Here is a 24,068-nt window from a genome sequence, read left to right on the forward strand (position 1 = left end):
AAATTGGCTTGAAATTCAAAATATCACCATTGCAACCACTCTGAAAATGCCTATTCACTGTTGAAGCTACACAATTATTGGTAATATCATTTAGACGTTCTCTTAATATTGCATTTTGCATTGTTTACAAAATACAGTACATATGATGTATTATGATTAACAAATTGTTAGTTTGAAGTTTTCACCCGTGACACTTAATTTAAATTCTTTAGTTTGTTTAACATCTTGGCAATATAAATCTACCTCTGTCCGCTATTGGGGCGCAACACCCAGCATAGCACATTTTAAAAAAAATCTTGTTTAGAAACAGCAATGTGCGTTATTCATATTTAACCCTGTAAGTACCAAAATAAATGAAAATACCAGGCATATGTGGTGTTTCCAAAAACAGGACAAACACTTATATATACTTTTGGAGCGTTTTTTCATTTGCCCTGGTTATATATAGTTTTTATTGGTGTCACTGTGAAAATATTTCCTTTTTTTCAAATTTTCCCCACATTTTTAGATATTTTTCATACTAAGTGATGGTTTATATATATATCATTATTATTTCAAAAGAAAGCCCTACCTGTGCTGAAAAAAACAATATATAATGTGTATGTGTGCACTAAATGAGTTAGTGGACAATCAGAGTTGAATAAAGACCAGCCCCGGAGCAAGTAAATCGGTGTAGGGGCACTATGACCGGGTAAGGAACAAGGAGCACCCCATGACCTAGCAAAGGGTTAAATGGTTTGTTACTTGCACTCATCCTGTATGACTGCTTGGCCTCCGGATGAAATTTAGCCCCCCCCATTCTGAATATTCAGTGACAGGAAGAAGGGGAGGGCGCTGGGTTTAATCAGACAATAAATTTATGGACCTATTCACAGACATGCTTGTAGGTTTTTAAGAAGGCGAAATTAAGTTTAATTCAGATCACGAGATCTTATCAGCAACGCTATAATAGAGGAGTTGTTACAGGAGCTGCGTTCCAGACTTGCAGTTGAAGGGACTTGCTTGCTGCGTGATTGTGTTGCGGGTCTCTTGTCACAATCTGATGTTCTGTAGTCACCTGAGCTGGCTAGGGCCCTGCGATCAACGAGGACCCGGGTGTCTCGCGCCCTGTCGCGCCTTAGTCTTGAGGCATCCGGGTTCACAAGACCTGCTTCCGTGGAAGCAAGAAGTGAAGGTCGTCCGCATCCTAAGAGGAGCAGAGCGCCGATAAGGAGCGGAAGATCCAGAGAGCCGCGGGCACCGAGAAGGTCCCGAAATCCAGCTATCACGGCTGACCTGTGAGCCAAAAAGGTAGATGGTTCCTAATAGCAGATGGCAGACACAAAGTCCGAGCCGAGGTACAAAAGGGAAAATCCAAAAATCAAGGTCAGGTCACACGCAATGGTCGGGGCAGGCTGCAAGGAACGCTGGTCAAAAATCACAAAGGAAGGTCTGGTACACAGGTAGAAACAAACAGGAATGCTTAGGTATAGAGGCAATAAATCAGCTTATACTTGAGCACTGATTTCAAAGTGGAAGGGGCTTTTATGGTTTGAAATTGGCGCCAAAATGATGTCATACTGAGAGACGCGTTGCCATGGCAATGCGTACGCAACTCCTACGTAGCCGGCGTCTATCGGCAGCAGCAGGGAGTAGACGCGTGTCCATAGTAACCTGAGAACGCGTCCTCCTCCCTGCTGGTCTCTACTGGCAGTGGAAGGGGCGTGCCTGCACGCAGCCTCTGCTCGTGTCTGTGTCGGCGAGCAGAGGCAGAGAGGAAACCCGACAAGTTCTGCCGACGCTGAAGCCAGGGAGAGGGTGAGTAGATTTATGACACCAGCTTACCTGCAGGACGCCGAGCAGCTCTTCTGAAGACAAAGCGGATTGGGTCTCTTCCAATCCGGTGAGGAGGGATTTGGCCGCGTCATCGCGTACAGCCGGTGGTGGACCTCGCGGAGGTGGTTTCCATTTATCTCACTCCAAGGCTCCCGCTCGGAGGCAACAGGAGACAGCAGCACTTTCTGGAAACCTGGCACAGGCTTGGGGATCTTAGAGTATGGCGAGTGGGCAGTCGGTTTCAGGGTCACCCCTGACTAGTGTGGCAGAGCTCGGGTCTAATTTGGCGAATACGTTGCAAGGTCCCACTGGGCCTGTTGCGCCTGTTACTTCTGGAACTAGTGGTGTGGAATCCTTTTGTGGGGGATAAACAGGGTGCCATTCGCTTGGCAGATGCAGCCAGGGGTGAAGTTTATGTGTGTTTTGAGGCACCTTTAGGGGCTCATTTAAAAGCAGAGGTACGGGATAAGATTTGGAAAGGGGAGTATGTTGAAATATTTTTGCTGCTTCCTTTGGATAAATTTAATTTGGATAGGGTTAAAAAGGGGGATGAGGGTAAGAAAGAGGATGAGGTGAAAAGGCGCTGTTGTTTAATTCCGAGAACCTTCTCCAATTGGCTTCAAGCGTTCGCCATCCTAGCCAGTGTGATTGGTCAAAAGAACCCTGAACATTGTAGTGGTTTATTTGGGTACATGGGTAGCATTGGGGAGGCTTATGGTCTATGGTGGTCAGTCATGGCTCCGCTATGATGAACAGTTTAGACAAAGGATGGCATTAAGAAATAGTTTGAGATGGGATCACAAAGACATTTCTTTGTGGCTCAGGGTTATGACACCTGGCCGCAGTCAATTTCAGCCCTTTCCATCAGCGGTCGGTGACAATTCCAGTTCTAGCACATCAGCCGGCATGCAGAAAGGCTATTGCTGAAAGTACAATGACGGGTTTTGCTGATGGGGATCATTGTGCCGATTTAAGCATGAGTGCTCTGGGTGTAATGGGTCTCACCTATTTGCCAAATGTTTTTCAGAAACAGAAGAAAGCTAAAGGGGCAGTTGGGTGACTCCATCATGACCAAGTTCTCCGGTTTTAGGGATGGTTTTAGGATCCTGTTCAGGGAAGGTGTTTCTAATGTTTCTGTTGGCAATTTATAATCCGCTTTGTCTTTTCCTGATGTGGTGACGGATAAATTAAATAAAGAAGTAGCATTGGGGAGGATGGAGGGCATTTTCCAGACTTGTCCTTTGCCTAATTTAAGGATATCCCCATTGGGTGTAGTGCCCAAGAAGGAGCCGGGTCAATGATGGGATTGATCCGGATTTGAGCACAGTATCTTATGCCTTTTTTGATCAGGCTGTGGAGTGGGTGCTACCGGTTCATCCGGATTGTTTCCATCTGCTCGGGTGCAAATGGAACGGGCAATTTTATGTGGATAAATGCCTCCCGATGGGATGCTCCATATCCTGTAAGTATTTTGAGATGTTCAGTTCGTTTGTGGAGTGGGTTGCTGTCTGTTATTCATTATCTAGACAACTTTTTGTGTATTGGGCCCCGTTCTGCGTCTCACTGTGATGCTTTGTTGGGGGCTGTCAAACAAGTTGCTAGGGATTTTGGAATACCTTTGGCCCCAGATAAGACATGTCCCCCTGCAGGCGTCTGAGATTTTTGGGTATTGAATTGGATTCGGGGGAGATGGTGTATCGGTTGCCGTTGGATAAGGTTCATAATATGCGTTTTATGGTGGCCAGTTTCTTACAGGCCTCCAAGGTTACTTTGAAGCAGCTCCAGTCTTTGATTGGTAAGCTCAACTTTGCATGCTGTATCATGCCCATGGGGAGGGTTTTCTTGCGGCGGCTGTCTATGGCTACAGCCGGGGTTAAAGCTCCCCATCTTTTTATCAGGCTGACCGTGGACCTTAAAGAGGACTTGAAGGTTTGGGATATTTTTCTTTGTGAGTATAACAGCCGATCTTTGTGGATTGCACCACCAGTCTCAAGTGTGGAATTGGAGCTGTGGACTGATGCCTCTGGTGCCATGAGTTTTGGTTAGGGCTGCAACAACTAATCGATATAATCAATAATGAAAATCTTTGCCAACGAATTTCATTATCAATTAGTTGAATCGATTTTTATGGATTATAAAAAGAGGGTTTTTATAACTTAGGGGCAGTTATGGCTGATGGGGTCGTTAGGGTTAACTTAGGGGCAGTTATGGCTGATGGGGTCGTTAGGGTTAACTTAGGGGCAGTTATGGTTGATGGGATTGTTAGGGTTAACTTAGGGGCAGTTATGGTTGATGGGGTCGTTAGGGTTAACTTAGGGGCAGCTATGGTTGATGGGGTCTTTAGGGTTAATTTAGGGGCAGCTATGGTTGATGGGCTCTTTAGGGTTAATTTAGGGGCAGCTGTGGTTGATGGGGTCTTTAGGGTTAATTTAATGCAGAGGACTGAGGGTTAATTTAATTGATTTAATAAAGTTAACTTAAGGTGCAGTTAGAGGTAAAGGGGGGAATCCTAAAAATGAGAGGTCGACACCTCTCATTTTCCTGAAAGGTTTTTGCCTTGAGTCAAGAATGGGCAATGGACTGGGTGTGAGTTCCTGTCCCTGGGTTGACATAGTTTTCCTGGTTTAAATCGCAGCATGCTGTCCATGCATCTGAGTGTATTACACACTCCCTTTCAATAACGGCAGTCTGATTGCTGTTGTAGCTCAAACACCCATCAGTCTGGTCCCATAGTCTAGCCTCATAGTTCCTGTTCATATTTATTACCAGATCTTCATCTTCTAGCCGAGGGGCTTATCACCTCTTAAAGTCCTCCCACGATTGTATTTCCATAGACCGGCAAACCTTGCTTCAACTATTTCAATAGGAAGTTCTTGGTTTCTGACCATTTGTCCCCATGCCTCAACAGAGACTGTAACTGTACAAACTTCCTTGCAGTTGCAGAAGACTTCCCAGTCAGGTTTGTCACCGCATTTGTTGATGAAAAATAGACAGGTTCTAAAAGATTGCATAAACTAGGGTTACAATGATTATGCAATAACTGCAATGTGTATGCAATGTTTCGTCTCCTTTTTTCTGACTGCATTATTCTAGCCTCTCAGAGTACGTCCGCAAAAAGTGGGAGCCATAGGGACAGCCTTTCCCCCATTTCACCAGTAGGGGAGAGGGTGTGTCCGGAGGCTCAGTCCTTTTGCGGAAGTGCTCAGGGAGACCAGGTTAATGGAGCAGATATAGGGGGTAGTGGATGAAGGAAAAAGACAGAAGCATAAGATGACTCAAGAGAAGAAGCGGGACTGTGAGAGTGTGAAAGAAGATGTGTATAAGAGTGAGTGAAAAACCAATGCAATGCAAGCTAAAGTCAGAACGCTTTGCTTCATTTTTGTGGGTTTCATTGGGGTCCTTCCTCATTTTCAGACATTTGTATGGATTAACGACATGTACAGATCTGAAAGACTGACAGTTGCTGACCATATTTCAAATTCTTCTCAGGGGTCTAATGTGTACCACCATTCAGCCCTTGCTTTCACAAACAAATGCGTCTTTCTTAGATCACCATTGCAATCAATGTATATACCCACTAATTGATTGTGGGGAAAACAAGATTGTACGCATTTATGGGTGTTATCATTCACACAAAATCTACTGTTCTCTTATATAAAATAATATTTATCTTAGATATGCTACATAACCAATTAACATTTTGTTTTGTTTTGTAAGGTGGCAACAGCTAATCTTGCCTGGGCATCAGTAGCAATACATCAAGTACAAGTAAGTAAAATTGAAAATGTTGGCTGTTAAACACTTTATATTAATCCCTTACATGGTTTTCCAAAACATAGTCGTATCTTATAAATTTAATTATCTATCTATACATATAAAATGGTTGTTACTGTGGGAATTGGTGGTGGCTTAAAGAGAATAGCACTATAACTGGACATACACTGTATGGGACACCCAGCATGACCAAGAATAAGAATTTACACCAAGGCTCTTCTGGATTGTGCAATGTGCTGGAAGGAGAGGGGCTGCCAGATGATGCTGTGTGGAGGCAGGGTACAATAATAGGAGTGGGTTGTAGTGCTGGTATGGTACAACACTGTTAGCAAGAAGGGGGTGCTTTATTGTGTGCAAAGAACAGAAGGGCTCCCTGATGCAGGTTTATGCAAGGAGGATAATAACTTCCAGATACTGTTGAAGGGATGCTGCTGGATAGTGCAGGGGCATACCTAGAGTACCTGGCACCCGGGACAGATCCTATATTTGGCACCACTGACAAAGACATGATCAGTTTGTAATTTTATTCATAGGTTCATTTGAACAGTGAGAGACAGAATAACACTGGGTGAAAGTGTTGTAGTCAGATGAGACCAAAATTGAGCTACTTGGCCTCAACTCGCCGTGTTTGAAAGAGGAGGAATGCTGCCCATGACCCCAAGAACACCATCCCCACCGTCAAACATGGAGATGGAAACATTATGCTTTGGGGTGGTTTCCTGCTAAGGGGACATGACAACTTCACCTTGTCAAAGGGACGATGGATGGGGCCCATGTACCATCAAATCTTGGGTGAGAACCTCCTTCCCTCAGCCAGGGCATTGAAAATGGGTTGTGGATGTGTATTCCAGCATGCCAATGAACCAAAACACATGGCTAAGGCAACAAAGGAATGGCTCAAGAAGAAGCACATTAAGGTCCTCGAGTGGCCTAGCCAGTCTCCAGACCTTAATCCCATAGAAAATCTGTGGAGGAAGCTGAAGGTTCGAGTTGGCAAACATCAGCCTCAAAACCTTAATGACTTGGAGAGGATCTGCAAAAAGGAATGGAACAAAATCCCTCCTGAGATGCGTGCAAACCTGGTGGCCACAGGGGCGTACCAAGAGTATTTGGCACCTGGGGCGGATCTTGTATGTGGAACCCCCCCACACACCTTAAAACTGCATAGCTTCTATCGTTATTTTCTGCAGTGGGCCACTTCATCAGAAATGTATGTGTGCATGGGCTACACTCATTTTTCACTGAGAGAAAATATGGCCTTTTAGCTTTATAATGCGTATATAATACAGGGTTAATTTGGTGATAATGAAAAAAGCAGTAGACAGTCATTCTATCAATGACAATATGTCATTCTATCAATACTAAATTATTTAAACAGTAAAACAAAGTCAGTCCATAAACCATTTAAAACAAGTTTAGCCAAATAAAACTGCACAAGGCTGGATCACACTGTGGGTACAAGCTGGATTTAAGATGGCTGACGCACACTGGAGGCAGGGCCAGATTAAGAGCATCATGGGCCTGGTGCTGAGGATTTTGGTGGCCATTTTATGGCCCTGCCACACCCATACCCAAATACACACACCAGGAAAGGCTCTGCCACACCAACACCCAAACACACGCACACACCAGGACAGGCTCTGCCACACTGGCACCCAAACACACACACCAGGACAGGCTCTGCCGCACCGACACCCAGACACACACACACCAAGACAGGCTCTGCCACACCGACACCCAGACACACACATACACACACACACACACACCAAGACAGTAGGGATGCACTGATATATCGGTGGCCAAAACGTATTGGCCGCAAATAGCATTATCGGCAAAAACACCAAAAGTAATCATCGGCAGGGGCCCTGACACTTTCCTCTGTGTTGCTCAGCAGCGCCTCTTGCTCCGTCAAGGGAAACAGGAACCCAGCGGAGTCACGTGAATGCGCGTCACCTTACGTGACTCCGCTTCGTTCTTGTTCCCCAGGGCAGGTGAAGAGAAGTTCAAACAGACTGCGAGTGGCACTGGTAGATCTGCAGTTCAGGTAAGGGTGAGGGAAGGGTGCATGAGTGAGTATACGTGAATGAAGGAATGAATGTTTGTGATGAATGAATATGCATGTGATAGCATGGATGTGTAAGTAGGGAGGGCAGGGCACAGGGAGGCTGTAGGTTATGTGCATGTATTGGCTGCTTGTGCATGATAGGAGTGTCATTGCTATATTAAATATATATATGATTACTAACAGCAATCATACTCCTGTCATGCCCAGACAGCCAGTACATGCTGGATCCTGGGCATCATAGAAGCGATGGACGCCACTGTTATACATTGACGCCGGTACAACATAACAAAAAAAAAGTAAGTAACACACCAAAATTTGGCAAACATACAAAATCAGCAGGGGATCAAATAATTTTTTCCTTCACTGTAACTTATAGAACTACCTTTAGCAGCAATAACTTGAAGTAATCATTTTTTGCATGACTTTGAGTCTCTCATATGGTTGTGGAGAAGTTTTGGCACACACTACTTTACATCGTTGCTTCAGGCCATTAAGGTTTGTGGGCATTTGTTTATGCACAGCTCTTTTAAGCTCCCACCATATGATTTTAATCGGCTTGAGGTCTTGACTTTGACTGGACCATTGCAACACCTTAATTATTTTCTTTTTCAGCCAGTAGATTTGCTGGTCTACTTGGGATCGCTGTCAGACAGATGGCCTCACATTTGACTCTAGAATACTTTGGTATACAGAGGAGTTCCTGGTCAACTCAATGACTGCAAGGTTCCCGAGTCCTGTGGCTGCAAACAAGCCCAAATCAATACCTCTCCACCACCGTGCTTGACGGTTGGAATGAGGTGTTTGTGCTGATGTGCTGTGCTTGGTTTTCGCTAAACATGGTGCTGTGCATTATGGCCAAACATTTTGGCTTTATTTTTATTTTCCCTTGCCATTCCAGCAGGCACCAAGGAGAGATGTAGATCCTGGAATCTACTATGGGCAACAAGAATTGGCTACCCCAGAGGAGAACCCCAGCGCATTTTAGATCTAACCCCTTTCGACCTTACAGGAATAGGGCATCATACGGAGCAAGGAAGACCCTTAGTCCTTTCGGTCGTGCAGAGGAAGATATCAAAGAGCCGGAGGAAGGGAAAGAGATGGCAAGCCAAAGATATTCTGACTACAGAGCCTGTCCTGGTGTGTGTGTGTTTGGGTGTCGGTGTGGCAGAGCCTGTCCTGGTGTGTGTGTGTTTGGGTGTCGATGTGGCAGAGCCTGTCCTGGTTTGTGTGTGTTTGGGTGTCGATGTGGCATAACTTGTCCTGGTATGTGTGTGTTTGGGTGTCGGAGTGGAAGAGCCTGTCCTGGTGTTTGTGTTTGGGTGTCGATGTGGAAGAGCCTGTCCCGGTGTGTGTATTTGGTTGTCTGTTTCAAGGCACTTTACTTTCTGCAGGAATGAATTGAATTATTTAATTTTTACTTATCCAGGGATAAAATGCCCTCCTGAATTTGTAGTCACTTCAGAGGACAAAACCTTCTAGGCCCAGAAATCAGTGAGAGGAAAAGTAAAGGGTTTGTGTTGTTTATTTTAGGTCATGTATGATGAACTTTTTTAGTCTACTGATGCACTCCCAATCCCATCACATAAAATTCTATCCTATATAATCTGCCTCATACCGATGTCATCTTTATCCAGTACACATAGATGCCGAGGAGTTTAGATGCTGTCTATTTTAATCCCTAGCACCAGGCCTATGATGCTCTCAATCTGCCCAAAAGATTCTAAGAAGTATTTTTTTTTTATCTCATGAACAAAATGTGAGAAATGATATATATACAATCACTTCATAAACACATACCAAATGCACTGCATAAATAGTTTGAAGAAAATGTGATTATAAAATAGTGTTTTACTCTTTGCCAATTAAAAAAAATATCCCCGGATTTTATTTTCAAAAATGTGGTCACCTTAGGTTATAGGCCTCACTCTCTACCCTTGTTTGTAGGCTTTAACCCCTTTGTGCCTTGTTTGGGGGGACGGTTTTTATACACTAGCTATCAAACTCCAAATTCCAGGACCACATGGATCCCTTCTTTTGTACTAAAAAAAATTCAGATATTGCTATTCAACAAATTACCTTACCAATCCAAAAAAGCAGTCATAACAGTCATTCCAACAATAGAAGGAGCCCCTAAATTGCATGTTCTTTCATCAATGGTAATAGAACACAGGTCATGTTATATATATATATATATATATATATATATATATATATATATATATATATATATATATATATAGCTCTCACATGAGTTTGCAACAGTAATTTGATAAAACGTGTACGGCTACCACGGGCCCCTAAGGATAAGTAGCTACCGCTTTCTGCCCAATGTTCAAAACATGCCTCGGTGTGACTAGTGAATAAAATACATTCTCTTGAAAGATACTGACAATGTATGCTTTTCTAATATTTAATAGATAATGAATAAGGAACTCCCAGAAACATTTCCAACTTTGTAGTAAGCAAGGCTGGTGTTTTGATTGTTGCAATTGATTTGTGGTGCATAGAGAATCTTATGTGTACATCAGTCTATTTCCAGTCAAATAATGCTTGGCAGAGACATTTTTTGTATTGTTTTATATAGCACCATCACATTCCATAGCACTGTACAATGGGTAGACAGGACATAACAAGTAAAATATAACATCACAGGTGAGGAGGGCCCTGATCAAATGAGCTTACAATCTAGAGTAGAAGCATCAATTGTGTATGTGTGTGTCAAAATATTAATACATAGTTAGGCCTTGTGATTTAATGGTACTGCCTATATTTTAGGTGTGTAGAGGACTGGCCAAACAGACTGAGCTAAATGACTTCCTGCTTGATGTGTCAAAGTAAGTCAGTAAACCTCTAGTAATGTCTGTTTAATCACCACATTTTATATACTGTTACTTTTTCAGACAGATAAGGCTTTGTCTTGATATAATTTTCATATGTACAGTCCATTATTTTGTATGAGCGATGTGATGATGAAAAAAATGATATAAATCATTTAAAAAATATAGAGGATTTTGGCAACATGCCCCCAAGTAGTATAATAAATAACCCACGTGCACGGGTTTTTATATTTTGCAACAGCAAAAAATCCTTTAATTCATACTAATCAGTAAGCATAATTATCATACCTGGGAACTCTCCGGGTTTGACCAAAATTTGAATATTAATGTAGAAACAAAGAACATAGCTTTTTAAGAGAGCGCACACGTCCAAAAATTGTGCGCACAACAGTTTTTCCCAAAAAGTAATAATTTTTTTGAAACTTTATGCGGAGGGTATTGTGCGCACAAAATTTTTGCTCTGTGAAAATTTTTGCACAAGAGAAATTTTCTGCGCACGCCAACTAAGAAAAATTAGATGGAACATTTCCTATAAGGAAATCGTTTTATTGGCAATCAACCTCGAATATAAGGGTAAAAACCTCATCTTATAATCGAGCAAATATGGTATAATCCAGCCATGATAACAAGATCGTCAGTGTTATTCACTTCACCCGTCAGTGGTCATAATGTTATGGCTAATTGGGGTATATATATATATATATATATATATATATATATATATATATATATATATATATATACAAATCAAATTAGGTATGATGGGGAAAAAGTGTGATGGAAAACCCCTCCACTAAGAATTAGGTAATTAAAGACATTATTAAATACCGTATTTGCTCGATTATAAGATGACCCTGATTATAAGACGACCCCCCTAAATCTGAATATTAATTTAGGAAAAAGAAAAAGCCTGAATATAAGACGACTCTATAGGAAAAAAGTTTTACCAGTAAATGTTAATTCATGTAAACTATGTAAACTATATTTCTTTAAAATAAAAGCTATGATTGAGAAAAATATTTTGTTTTTATTTTCCAATCTGCCCCCTCAGTTATGCACATCTGCCCCCAGGCTTGCCACTCTGCCCCAGAAATGCCTCATACCCCCTATATGCCACTCTGCCCCATGATATGCCTTTTAACCCTCTAAATGCCACTGTGCCCCATGATATGTCTTTTAACCCTCTAAATGACACTGTGCCCCATGATATGCCTTTTAACCCTCTATATGCCACTGTGCCCCATGATATGCCTTTTGACCCCCTATGTGCCACTATGCCTCCAGAAATGCCTTATACCCCTATATGTCACTCTGGCATAAGGCATTTCATAGAGCACTCTGCCTACAGAAATGCCTTATGCCCCCATTTAACCCCCTCCCCAAACTTACCAGTGCATCTGATTCCTGGTGTGGAGCCGGGGCAGCATGTAGACGTCAACGCGATTCGCGTAGACAACTTCCGCTGCAGCCGGAAGGAGGTGCGGTTAGCAGCGGGGGTTGTCTGCGTCCATCGCGCAGACCTTCCCTGTCTCTGTCAGAGAGAATTCCCTGCACCGGTGCGGGGAACTCTCCTCACTGACGCTACACACCGGGGAATCAGAAGCACCGGTAAGTTTGGGGGGGGGCATAAGACAGGAGGATCCAGGTCCCCTGCAGCGCTGCGGGGGATCTGGATCTTAGTCTCATATTCAGACCTATTTGAGGGCTAATTATAAGACGACCCCGATTTTTGCTCTGAAAAAAAACGTGTCTTATAATCGAGCACATACGGTACTCATCTACACCATACAGACTACAGCCAGAAGACTTGCATTTCCCACAGAAATCTTGCAGACAAGATCAATATATATACTGTGTGTGTATATGTATATATATATATATGTGTGTGTGTATATATATATATATATATATATATATATATATATATATATATACATACAGTTGTGCTCAAAAGTTTGCATACCCTGGCAGAAATTGTGAAATGTTGACATTGATTTTGAAAATATGAATTATCATGCGTAAAAACTATTTTATTTAAGGCTAGTGATCATATATATGAAACCATATGAAACCATTTATCCCCTTAATCACAAGGCTGTTTCTTTTTCGTAGTACACTTTAGGACAAAGGCTCTTTTAACATTTTTCAGTGTTGCTGTTTAGCTGTAATTTTCTTCTTTCTCATTGTGTGCACCCACACACATTATATATTGTTTTATTTTCAGGACAAGCAGGACTTTCTTTAGATACCATTATTTTTATCATCTCATTTAATTTACTATAAAAAAATGATAAAATATGGTGATTTTTTTGTTTAAAAGGGACTTTTTCTCACTTTTATTTGAAAAATCTTTTACTCATCTTGCTAAATCAATTTTACTATTTGTCCTGAGTTTAGAAATACCAAATGTTTTTATGTTGTTTTTTTTGCTTTTTTCTGCAAGTTATTGGGCAATAATTACAAGTAGTGGTTTTCTATTTCAAAGCCATTTTTTCCCGAAATCTGGTCATTCTGCCCCATGTGGTATTTGGGACATCTTTGAAGCCAGACAATACAATTTACTCCATCAAACCATATATTTTTGAAAACTAGACACCCCAGGGTATTTCAAATGCTGGTAATTTAACCATTTGCATGCACTAATTCTATCATCAGCCTTTGTCAAACTTTATGGTAGTCATTTTTTGTATTTTTTTCACACACATTGTACTTCAGGTGTGAATTTACCGCTCCTGGTATATTTCACTGTCAAACAACACCCCGATATGGACATCTGGTCAGTCTGTGCCCATTTCCCATGCTTGGGACATCTTTGAAGCCGGACGATTCGATTTACCCCATCAAATCATACATTTTTTTTAAACAAGCCACCCCATGGGCATTTAAAATACCAATATTTTAACTAATTGTAGGAAAAAAACTGTATATATATATATATGTAGACTTTTTTGTGACAGTGGGGGATTGTTTTGGCATGTTACTTTTATTTTTTAAATAAAAATTATAATTTTTTTATTTTATTTTACTAATCACTTTGTGATTAGTGAGCTGGGCTCCATTGACCTGTATGCTTGAATGGATAGACCCTTTGTGAACTCTGACAGTTGGCACGGCTATGTTGTGAATGGCAGCAGCACCATTCACTGATGGCGCTTGTGGTTGCTCTTCAGAGCAATCACAAGGTGATCGGGTAGGGGGCTGTGTTACCGACATGCCTCGATATCGATTATGCGCTTCCTAAGCACTTTTTTAGCCGGCCCTCAAGGGAGGGCTTTGCTCCCATGATCCACGGCCAACCTCACTTGTGAGGCTTCTGTGGATCCTGCAAAGCCGCTGATAGCAGCGAAAGCGGCAATGCAGGTAATTAACAGCAGCCTGTACATGTACAGGCTTTGTCACTATATGCAGTGCATCGTGACCCCATACATGTACGGGCTTTGTCATGAAGGGGTTATTATTGTTTGGCTCCTTGTTAAATCATAATGATGACAGATATTGCCCAAATAAGCCTGATCAAAAGTTTACATACCCTTGCATGTTTGGCCCACAGGACACACAGGGTGACACACAAGTTAAAATGACGAATGGGCAGCTATACCACCTGAAAGAATTTGGGGCCTCATAGACAACAATTACAAAAAACTGTACACTGCCATTGATGCTAGAGGGGACAATACACAGCGGTATGCAGACTTTTGAACAGGGGCAATCTCATTTTTTTTATTTGTTGCCATGTTTTGTTTTATGATTGTCCCATTTAGTTATAATCTACAGTTGAATATGAATCCCATAAGAAATAAAAGAAATGTGTTTTGCCTGCTCACTTTTTTTCTTTAAAAACTGTACATATATTACCAATTCTCCAAGGGTATGCAAACTTTTGATCACAACAGTATATATATAATCATCACAAAAATGTAATATGAAGAAGACAGTGTTGTGTTCTCCAAAGTTGATATAATGTATAATCAGGTCATAGTAAAAGATGTGGCATAGCAAACAGTGTTGCTATGGAGAATTATTATCAGACGAACACAAGCAATACTAATCTAAAAAATAAAAGATGTTTAAAAAAAACCCCATCAAATGCATTTGTAAATATTTCATACCATAGTTTAACAAAAAAATGGAACCTAAAGTTTAAATGACCCACTCACTCTATGTTTATATTAGTTATAAATTCTTATTTTAAATAGTTAACAAAAATATCAATTAAATAAATAAAATCAAAAATATTACTGAGGTATAGATTTCTCAAAATGTCAAAGTTGTATTGTAAATGTGAATATGTGAAATTTATTAAATTAAAACCAATTTTCTTTCTTTGTACCAGAACATACTTTGACAATATAGTTGCAATTGATTCTTTACTTGAACATATCATGGTAAGTTCTTTAATTTTTTTAAATTCAGTTTTAACCTATTTTGTTTTCATTTGGAAAACGTTTTCTCCATCTATTTTATCTCTTTATGCTTCCAATAACTAAGTAGTGTCTGGTCAACTGAATAAGACATACAAACCCAATATTTGCATGTATACATAAATAATGTATGGAAACATAGATTTGCAAATATATATCCATTGAAATTCACATGTAAACTCAGCACTGAAGGTATAGATTAAATAAACAGAATCCGACATACAAATGCTGTATTTGCAGGTATACGATAATAATGTATGGAAACATAGCATTGCAGGTATAAATCAACAGAACAAACAAACCCAGCATGGCAGGTATAGATCAACTGGAAATCACATGTAAACTCAGCATTAAAGGTATAGATAAAACCCTCTAAATTACAGACATAGAGCACAGGTTGCACACCCCAAAGCCAGCCCTCGCATCCACACTGTCCACACAGAACCTGGCCAGCACCCAAATTATACACATAGGACTTGTCAATTTATATTCCCAAACAGCATAGCATGAGTCAACTTTGTCCCCAAACAACCCTGCCTGTACCATATTTGTTCCATAAACACCCTGCCTGTGCCATCTTGGTTCCAAGGCTCAAACACACTGCTTGTGCCCTCTTGTGCCTTTCCACAAATCAATTATACATCTATGATATGCACAGACACACACTTTTACAGTTATTCACTAATTCACACTTTCATTCACACAATTCATACACACAATCATTTATTCTCTCACTCATTCACACAAATCATTTACATAAATTCATTAACTCTCACTCATTCACATTCATACTCTCACTCATCCAGACAATTTACCCACACGTTAATTAATTCTCTCACTAATTCACACAATTCATACACTCATTATTTCATATTCTCACTCATTCACACAATTCATCCACAAATTAATTCTTCCATTCTCTCACTCATTCAAACAATTCATCCACACAGTCATTCTTTCATTTTCTCACTCATTCACACAATGCATCCACACATTCATTCTCTCACTCATTCTTTATTTAGCTCAATATTATCCTTATCTTTTTATCTGTTATTTTTCTCAATAAAATATATTTATTTATCTCAACACTCTTTATTTATCTCAATCTTCTTACTACCCTCTTTCTCACTGGCTACCTCTCCTCCCTTTTCTCAATATCTACTCCCTCTCCCCCTTCTTACTATCTACCACCCCTCCTCCCCTTCTCAGTATCTACTCTCTCCACCCGTTCCTCACTATCTACACTCCCCTTCTCATTATCTACCCTCATCCCCTAGTAGTAAGTAGTTCACTTACCTTGCAGAAGTCCTGCGGTGGGAGCCTTAGGCCTCTGTCGTGGTGTGAGCTGCCGAGCTTGCTGCTTCACTGCTGAGCGCCAGTATATGATGTTGTATTCCGGTGCTCATTTTGAAATGCCCGCAGCTTGAGGCCGATTTAGTGCTCCCTGCACAAAAAAAGGATGCCGTTTCGATTGGGGGGGGCACGGGACCACCCTGGCCTATGCCACTGGCCCAGTTGCAGAACCAATTGGCACAGTGCCATCTAAACATATAGTGTTTGTAAAGGCAGTGTGTGGGGGCAGTCGTGTGTGAGGGCAGTGTATGTGTATATTTGTTTAGGGGCAGGTGTGTGTAAAGGCAATAAAATAACCTCTGTAAGAGAAATAGCTGAGGGGGCACAATTTCCCATTCTTGCCTTGAGTGCAAAAGGAGCTAGCTACAACTCTGTTCACAACAACCAGGCAGCGCAAGAGCGAGTCACTCTGTCTCTGCACTTTTTTTCATACCAAACTCCATACCAGTTGGCACAAGGACACGATCGCATAACACTTGTTACGGTCATGCCTGCATGGCGTGTTTGGTCTCCCTGAAACCAGCACTTCGCAGGCATAAGGATGCAATGTACGATGGGGCCCAAAAGTTATGCACCCCTCATATTTTGGACATTACGCATTCAATAATTTTACCGTCAAATGTCATCAAGGGGTTAAACAACTGAAAAACAATCACACTATGTGAATGCCCAGTAAGATGCCTAGTTTTGTCACCAATATTTATCAGTGAAGATGAAGAATATATTACCCCAACAAAATTACTGCACTTTTGCAATTTAGGCAGTTTTGTCAACCTTGCTATCAGAGATTCGTACAACACACACACAGGCAATTTCCGTTAAAAGTCCGACTGAATCCAGTTGCACACGTATATTGATTATACTTTTACTTTTAATTTTATTTCTACAGATATATGCAAAGAACCTGGTGAATGCAGATAGATGTGCACTCTTCCAGGTTGATCATAAAAACAAGGAACTTTACTCTGATCTCTTTGACATTGGTGAGGAAATGGAAGGAAAACCCATTTTCAAGAAGACCAAAGAAATAAGGTAAAAAAAGACAAATTATAGCTAGTAATACGCAGTTCATGGTTCATTGGAAATATATTTCTTTTTTATCTTGAATATACAATTTATGTACATTTCATGATTAAGGTAAGACGGTATTTGGTTCATTTTTCAATCTTCTTCACCCAACTTTCTGATGAGTCTCAATTCCAGCTGCGACATTCAGATGGCAGGGTCAAACTTTGATGTAAACAACATGAAAGCATGGCTCCATTCTGCCTTGTATGAAGATTTCAGGCTGGTGGTGTAATGGTGTGGGGGACATTTTATTGGCACACTTTGAGCCCTTAGTACCAACTGAGCATCGTTTAAACACGACAAACTACCTGAATATTGTTGCTGGCCATGTCCATCCCTTTATGACCAGATTGTACCTACTTCCAGCAGGATAATGTACCATGTCACGAATGCATCTTATACATGGGGAAATACGGTATTTATTTTTGAAGACTAGACACCCAGGGTATTTCAAATGCTAGTATTTTAACCATTTCCATTCACTAATTTTACCACCAGTCTTTGTTTTCCACACACATTTTACTTCCGGTATGAAATTACAGGTCCCGGTATATATCACTGTTACACAACACACCGATATGTGTTCAGTAACATCTCCTGAGTACTGTGATACAGGGGTTGCCTGGCTGTCTGGGGGCAAAAGGGCCACATTTGGGGCATGCACATTTTTCAATGTTGAATTTACATTTGGTGCCCAATAAAACCATATACTTTTGACACCCCAGGGTAATTTCAAATGTTGGTATTTAAACTATTTGCATGGACCCATTTACCACCAGCCTTTGTCAAAGTTTGCAGTAGTATTTTTTTGTGTGTATTTTTCCCACAAACGTTGTACTTTAGGTAAAAATTCATAGCTCCTGTTATATGTCACTGTTACACAGCACCCCAATATGTGTACAGTGATACCCCACATGCATGGGTTTGTCAGGTTGTTTGGGGGCTAAAAAGCCACATTTTGGACCTGTGCATTTTTTCTAATTGGAAATTTGACATGTGGTCATCCTTTCCCCTGTGTTAATGGGGACATTCTTGAATACGGCTAATTCAATTTACCCCATCAAATCATACAATATGGATGTTGATGCCCCGGTTACTGAATGTTTTTGTGTGACTTGCCCGTACCGTTAATTGTCATCAAGGGGTTAATAAGTGCACCCGACATCAAAATATATGCAAACATTTCAGCAAATCAATTATCCCCTCTTCTCCCTTCCCTTCTCTATCCGGATCAGGTAGGGTTTGTCTTGGGGGGAACCTTTTGATAACACACAAACATTTCAGCAAATCAATTATCCCCTCTTCTCCCTTCACTTCTCCATCCGGATCAGGTAGGGTTTGTCTTGGGGGGGGGGCCTTTTGATAACACACGAAAATGTATTAATACAATCTGGGAAGCAACCAGACTGAAATGCCCTAAATTACTTGTATCCTTTCACGCAGAAAAAGCTTTCGACAGACTTCAATGGCAATTCCTCGCACACACACTAGACTTTCCCTCAACATTTATACAAGCTATTATGGCCCTTTACACCTCCCCTTCTGCCTGTATCTTGATGATGGACTTCCTTTCCTCTCTGTTCAACATCACCAATGGCACTCGCCAGGGTTGCCCATTGTCCCCTCTGCTCTACGTATTATCATTAGAACCGTTAGCGGCTAGCATATGCTCTGATCCTTTAATCACAGGCTTTTCTTTACCTGATGGAGCTACAAGTATCTCAGGCCTTTTTGCAGATGACATCCTTGCTTTCATCACTTTCCCAGCTCTATTCTCCCAATTATAGTATCATACCACAAAATTAATATGGCTAAGACGCAGGCTATGTGTCTCCATCTGGACCCCACCCGTAGAACCTACCTCTCTAATTTATATCAAGTGAATGGAGAGATTAACACTTATCATACTTGGGGGTCAAATTACCTAAAACATTACACTCTATTAACGACCTTAACATTATTGAGGTGTGGAGGTGGCAAAAGTTTGAGTTATCTTGGTTGGGTCGGGTGATTGCTTTAAAGATGACTGGGCATAGGTAGCCAGGATTCAGTGTTTGCCGATGACACAAAGTTAATTAGGGTAATAAAGGCTGAAATAGATGTGTCTTCACTGCAAGAGGATTTGGATAAATAGGATAACTGGGCTGATAAATGGCAAATGAGATTCAATGTAGACAAATTATGCATTTTGGGCATAATAATAAAAATGCATCCAGTTAAATAGTGTGTCAGGACCCGAGCAAGCAGGTCGGGCAGGAGCCCAGGTGCAGGGGATACTAGGGGTTCTGTCTGTACCCCTTGATGCATCTCAGTAGGTAGGTAGGTACAGACAGACACACAACAGATGGAATAGCAGGACTGGAGACAGAATATAAGGGAGCTGTAGCGAGGAGACACAGAAGTCCTTGGAAGGCTTGGAAGCCCACTGGCAGGGCAGACGCCAGGAAGCCCACTGGCAGGGCAGACGCCAGGAATCCAACTGGCAGGGCAGAAGGCAATCCGGGTCAGTAGGCAGGCAACGATCGTCTAAGCAGAGTGAAAAGGGCAGTCCGAGTCAGTAGCCGAAGATCAGAAACAGGATAGCAGGGCCAGGTATAGAGCCAAAGCAAATAGGTTGCTGACACTGTATTGCAAAGGGTCTGTCTGAGCAGGTAACAAGGCTCAGAGAGGGAAGAGTGGCCACTAGTGGTTGCAGAAACACATGACAGCGAATAAAAATCACATGGTCTGTGCTGGTAGGGTAGAGCCTGACATGGTGTTTTATTGGGGAAATCCACTAATTAAAAAGATTTGGCAGTAACTTTTGACAATAGACTTAGCAGTAGTGCACAGTGCCAGCTAGTAGCTGTAAAGGCAAATAAGATATTAGCATGTATTAAAAGGAGTATTGGGAAGATATGATTCCTCTTTACAGGTCCATGGTAAGACTCAACCTTGAATATGCAGTTTAATTCTGGTCATCTTTTTTAACTAGAGAAAGCTCAGAGGAGGGCCACAAAACTAATAAGGGGAATGGAAAGTTTTAGTTAACAAGAAAGGCTAGAAAACGGCATCTTGAAGGGGATATGATAATGTTATATAAATATGTACAGGGCCCATACAAAGGACTCTCTAAACACCTGTTCATTAATAGAACATTACAAAGGACAAGATGTCACCTTCTAAGACCTGAAGAAAGAAGACTTTGGCCTCATTAAACCTCTTTGAGATGAATTGGAATGTCCATTGCGAGCCAGACCTTCTTATCCAACATCTGTGCCTGACATCACAAATAGTCTATTGGCTAAATGAGATCACATTTCCACGCAATTCAAAATCTTATGGAAAGTGTGGAGGGTTTTATAGCCACTAATGGGGAGCATTCTATTTTAATGCTCATGGTTTTGGAATGGGATGTCCAACAAGCTTTTATAATTGTGATGGTCAAGTGTCCATAAACTTTTGGTCATATAGTGTGTTTCCAGCTACAATACTCAACAACATGATTACGATGTATTTCTGATCTATTTGATGTTATTTTATGTTTACCTTTCTTTCAAAAACAAGGACATTTCTAAGTGAACCCAAACTTTTGAACAGTACTTGACCAATTATGGAACTGCATGTTGACAAAGTGAAGACTCAAACTCTTAAAGTTAGTGCATCCCAGGGGACTATTATCACCTTCGCTAGCCTCCCTGTGATTTTATATAATCTTAGAAATGCTTAATTGGTACTTCTATTAGCTTTAATATAATTTTCAGTTCTTTCACTTCAAGGTGCCATCTGATATCCATACAGCTTCTTTTGAAATTATTTTATGCAGATTTTCCATTGAAAAGGGTATTGCTGGTCAGGTTGCAAGAACAGGTGAAGTTCTCAACATACCTGATGCCTATGCAGATCCACGCTTTAATAGGTAAAAAATATTACTTGTTTTGTCATTTATTTTTGTTTCATGTCCAATTTAATCATGTTAAAATCTTCATTCATTTATTCATTAATTTGGTGTACACATTTAACAAAACAACCTCATAACCACAGATCAGCATATTCTGATTCCACATTGAAACCACTGTGTGTTTGATAAGATCAATATAAAACTTCTAATTTGTGTTTGTTCACAACATTGCCATAACTAAGCTCTATGCAGTCAATATGTTACAGTGTGAGGAATACTTCTAGGTTTTCTTTTTATGTGTATTTATCCTTATATTAAATGAATATTAATTTGGTCTGTTTTTGCTGCCATAATATGTATCATCCAATATAGTAAAGCTCTAAAAAGTAACAATTACATTTATGTGTCTAATTTTGGTATGGAGATAAGAATAAATGATTGTATAAGAAGCTGTTTCTATTGAAATGGCTGTGCATCTGGTGTGGTAATAAATACATTTTTTACTCCTATTTCAGAGGGTTATAACTTTGCACAAGAGTAAAGGTATGGTGTATTTTTATCGCAAGATGCACTAAAGGTTGACAAACTGTAGATACAATAAAAACACAGGCTTGATATGCACTGTGTTAAAAAGAACTATCCACTCTGTATTACCAATTTTATGTCACATTACTCCCAGTTGCAGGGGTCGAGGATGTAGAGAAGGCCAAAGGTGTATAGAGTTAATCTTGTTATATATCTATAAAGATTGGCATATAATTACTGTTACTACTATATAGTGTTATATTTGTCAGATCATTTTAATTATTATAAATCATTGTAAAAATGATTGTAAAAGTGTGATGTTTTCAGGCATGAGCAAAATTGTTAAATTATGAGCATAGGTGTGTAGAATTACTTCAGACCATTTACAGGAGCATATCCACATCAGGTGGGACCCTAGGGCAAAAGACCTCTCTAAAGTATTCATACCCAATTCAGCAACTTTTTCTCACCCATAGACATGCACTGCAGATTACTGCCCAGTCAGTAGCAATCATATTTAAGCTAAGGGGACCATCATGCAAAAGCAAGTTTTTGTACTATATAAAAATAAATCTTTACATGGGTCTTGGTTTTGGAAGCAGTACACGAGCCTTACCTGTACTTTTGTCATTAAAGTTGTATTACAACCGTTTTGCAGAATATATTGAGCCCAAAGAAAACGTGATATTTGCAAGATACATGACAAAGTACAGCTAGCTCAGGGCCCTTTGAGCGGTTCGTGGCATAAATGTGGCTCCTTGCTCTTGACTGCAATTATGCTCAGAGCGATGAAATTACCATATTATCTTTGACATACACTCGCCAAAGGTAAGAGAGAAATTGCTAAAAGTCGGGTCTGAGTTAACGCTAGATTAATATCATCAGATCACGTGAATTGGCCCAGGCACAGCTACTGTCTGTCTCCAGAAGTTTGGGCCCAGGCACTCCATGTGGTGACATCATTCACAAGGTCTCTTGCCACACAATCAATGACATGAACTGGGGGCATGGTGCCCCTGGCATACAAAAGTATGAACAAGATTTACAACCTTGTAGCTCTGATTTAGTGCATCCCACAGCGTGACAACTGTGGAAATAAACCACATACCACCCACTATCAATGTTCTGCAATGGGAAAAATATGCAAATGTGCAAAAGATGACATTGACTCAGAGGAATGTGATTCAATGTTTGTAGACTTCATGACCCAAAAGCAATGAAGTCCAGACACAGATAAAGCTATTGTCAGTTTCCAAGTCGGTCCAAAAAAATTACAATGCTATTCAAAATAGACACTGGATCCTCTACTAATGTCATTCCCCTATACAAATACAATAAGCTGAAAACCCAGGGCACTCTGCGACCGGCAACTCACCACCTGTATAGCCACGGTGGTGAACACCTGGCAGTTAAAGGAAAATGCGACCTGAAATGCCAGCACAACATTCCACATTGTTGGCACAAGGTCACCTCCTGTAATAGGTCTAAAAGGCAGCAGAGATTTTGGCCTTATCAAACTGGTACTATATGTTGCAAACAGTCCAAGTAATGTACCAATTATGGAGAAAATGTCTAGACACAAGAGATCTCAATAAGGCAATGAAACGACCACATTATCCTTTACCTATTCTTGAAGATATCACTCCAAAGCTAGCAGGTTCTCAGCAGTGCTTTTGTATCTGAGATGCTAGCTCTAGCTATCAGGCTATTAAGCTCACTGAAGAAGCCTCAAACAGACTACCTTCAAAAAACAGTCTTAGGGTGATAAAGGTTCAAACGTCTTTCTTTTCGGATAATATCAGCCCAAGAAAATAGATACAATTAATCATTATTATTATTAATCATTAATGACATCATTATCTACAGGAAAACCAAGGCACAGCATGATAAAAACCTTGCCGCTTTGTTACAATGTTCCAGAGAAAGAGGTGTGAAGCTTAACCCAGAAAAAAGCATAATTTGAGCCACAGAAGTACTTTGAGCATCTCCTCACAACTGATTTAATAAAACCTGTCCCTGCAAAAATCACTGCTGTGAGAAACACGGCATCAATGAATGACAAAGGTGATCTGGAGACAATACTAGGCATGATCAACTACTTCTTAAAATTGCATCCAACGTTTTGACGTCACCTCACTGTTAGGGCAACGTCTAAAGTAAAAAAAAGAGCTGCTTACATGTGAGCCAGGACCAGTATTAGCATATTTTGATTCTCAAAAAGAGCTAAACCTGCAGGCTGATGCTTCCAAGCATGCATCAAAATCACTAATCGAAAGTAACTACACGTAGATCTAAAAAGCGTTTTTCCCATACTTTTTCACTGTAAG

General features: G+C 40.6%; 1 protein-coding gene across 1 annotated transcript in view; it reads left to right on the forward strand.

Annotated features, from left to right (window-relative positions):
* PDE10A (phosphodiesterase 10A) overlaps positions 1 to 24,068 on the forward strand; it is a 258,873-nt gene that overhangs the window by 147,174 nt on the left and 87,631 nt on the right. The window contains exons 8-12 of the mRNA XM_053461389.1: positions 5,533 to 5,583; positions 10,433 to 10,491; positions 14,828 to 14,879; positions 17,158 to 17,300; positions 21,142 to 21,234. Of these exons, the coding sequence (XP_053317364.1) occupies positions 5,533 to 5,583; positions 10,433 to 10,491; positions 14,828 to 14,879; positions 17,158 to 17,300; positions 21,142 to 21,234 (398 nt within the window). The remainder of the gene's footprint in view (positions 1 to 5,532; positions 5,584 to 10,432; positions 10,492 to 14,827; positions 14,880 to 17,157; positions 17,301 to 21,141; positions 21,235 to 24,068) is intronic.

This window comes from Spea bombifrons, chromosome 3 (assembly GCF_027358695.1).
Source record: "Spea bombifrons isolate aSpeBom1 chromosome 3, aSpeBom1.2.pri, whole genome shotgun sequence".
Taxonomy (NCBI): Eukaryota; Metazoa; Chordata; class Amphibia; order Anura; family Pelobatidae; genus Spea; species Spea bombifrons.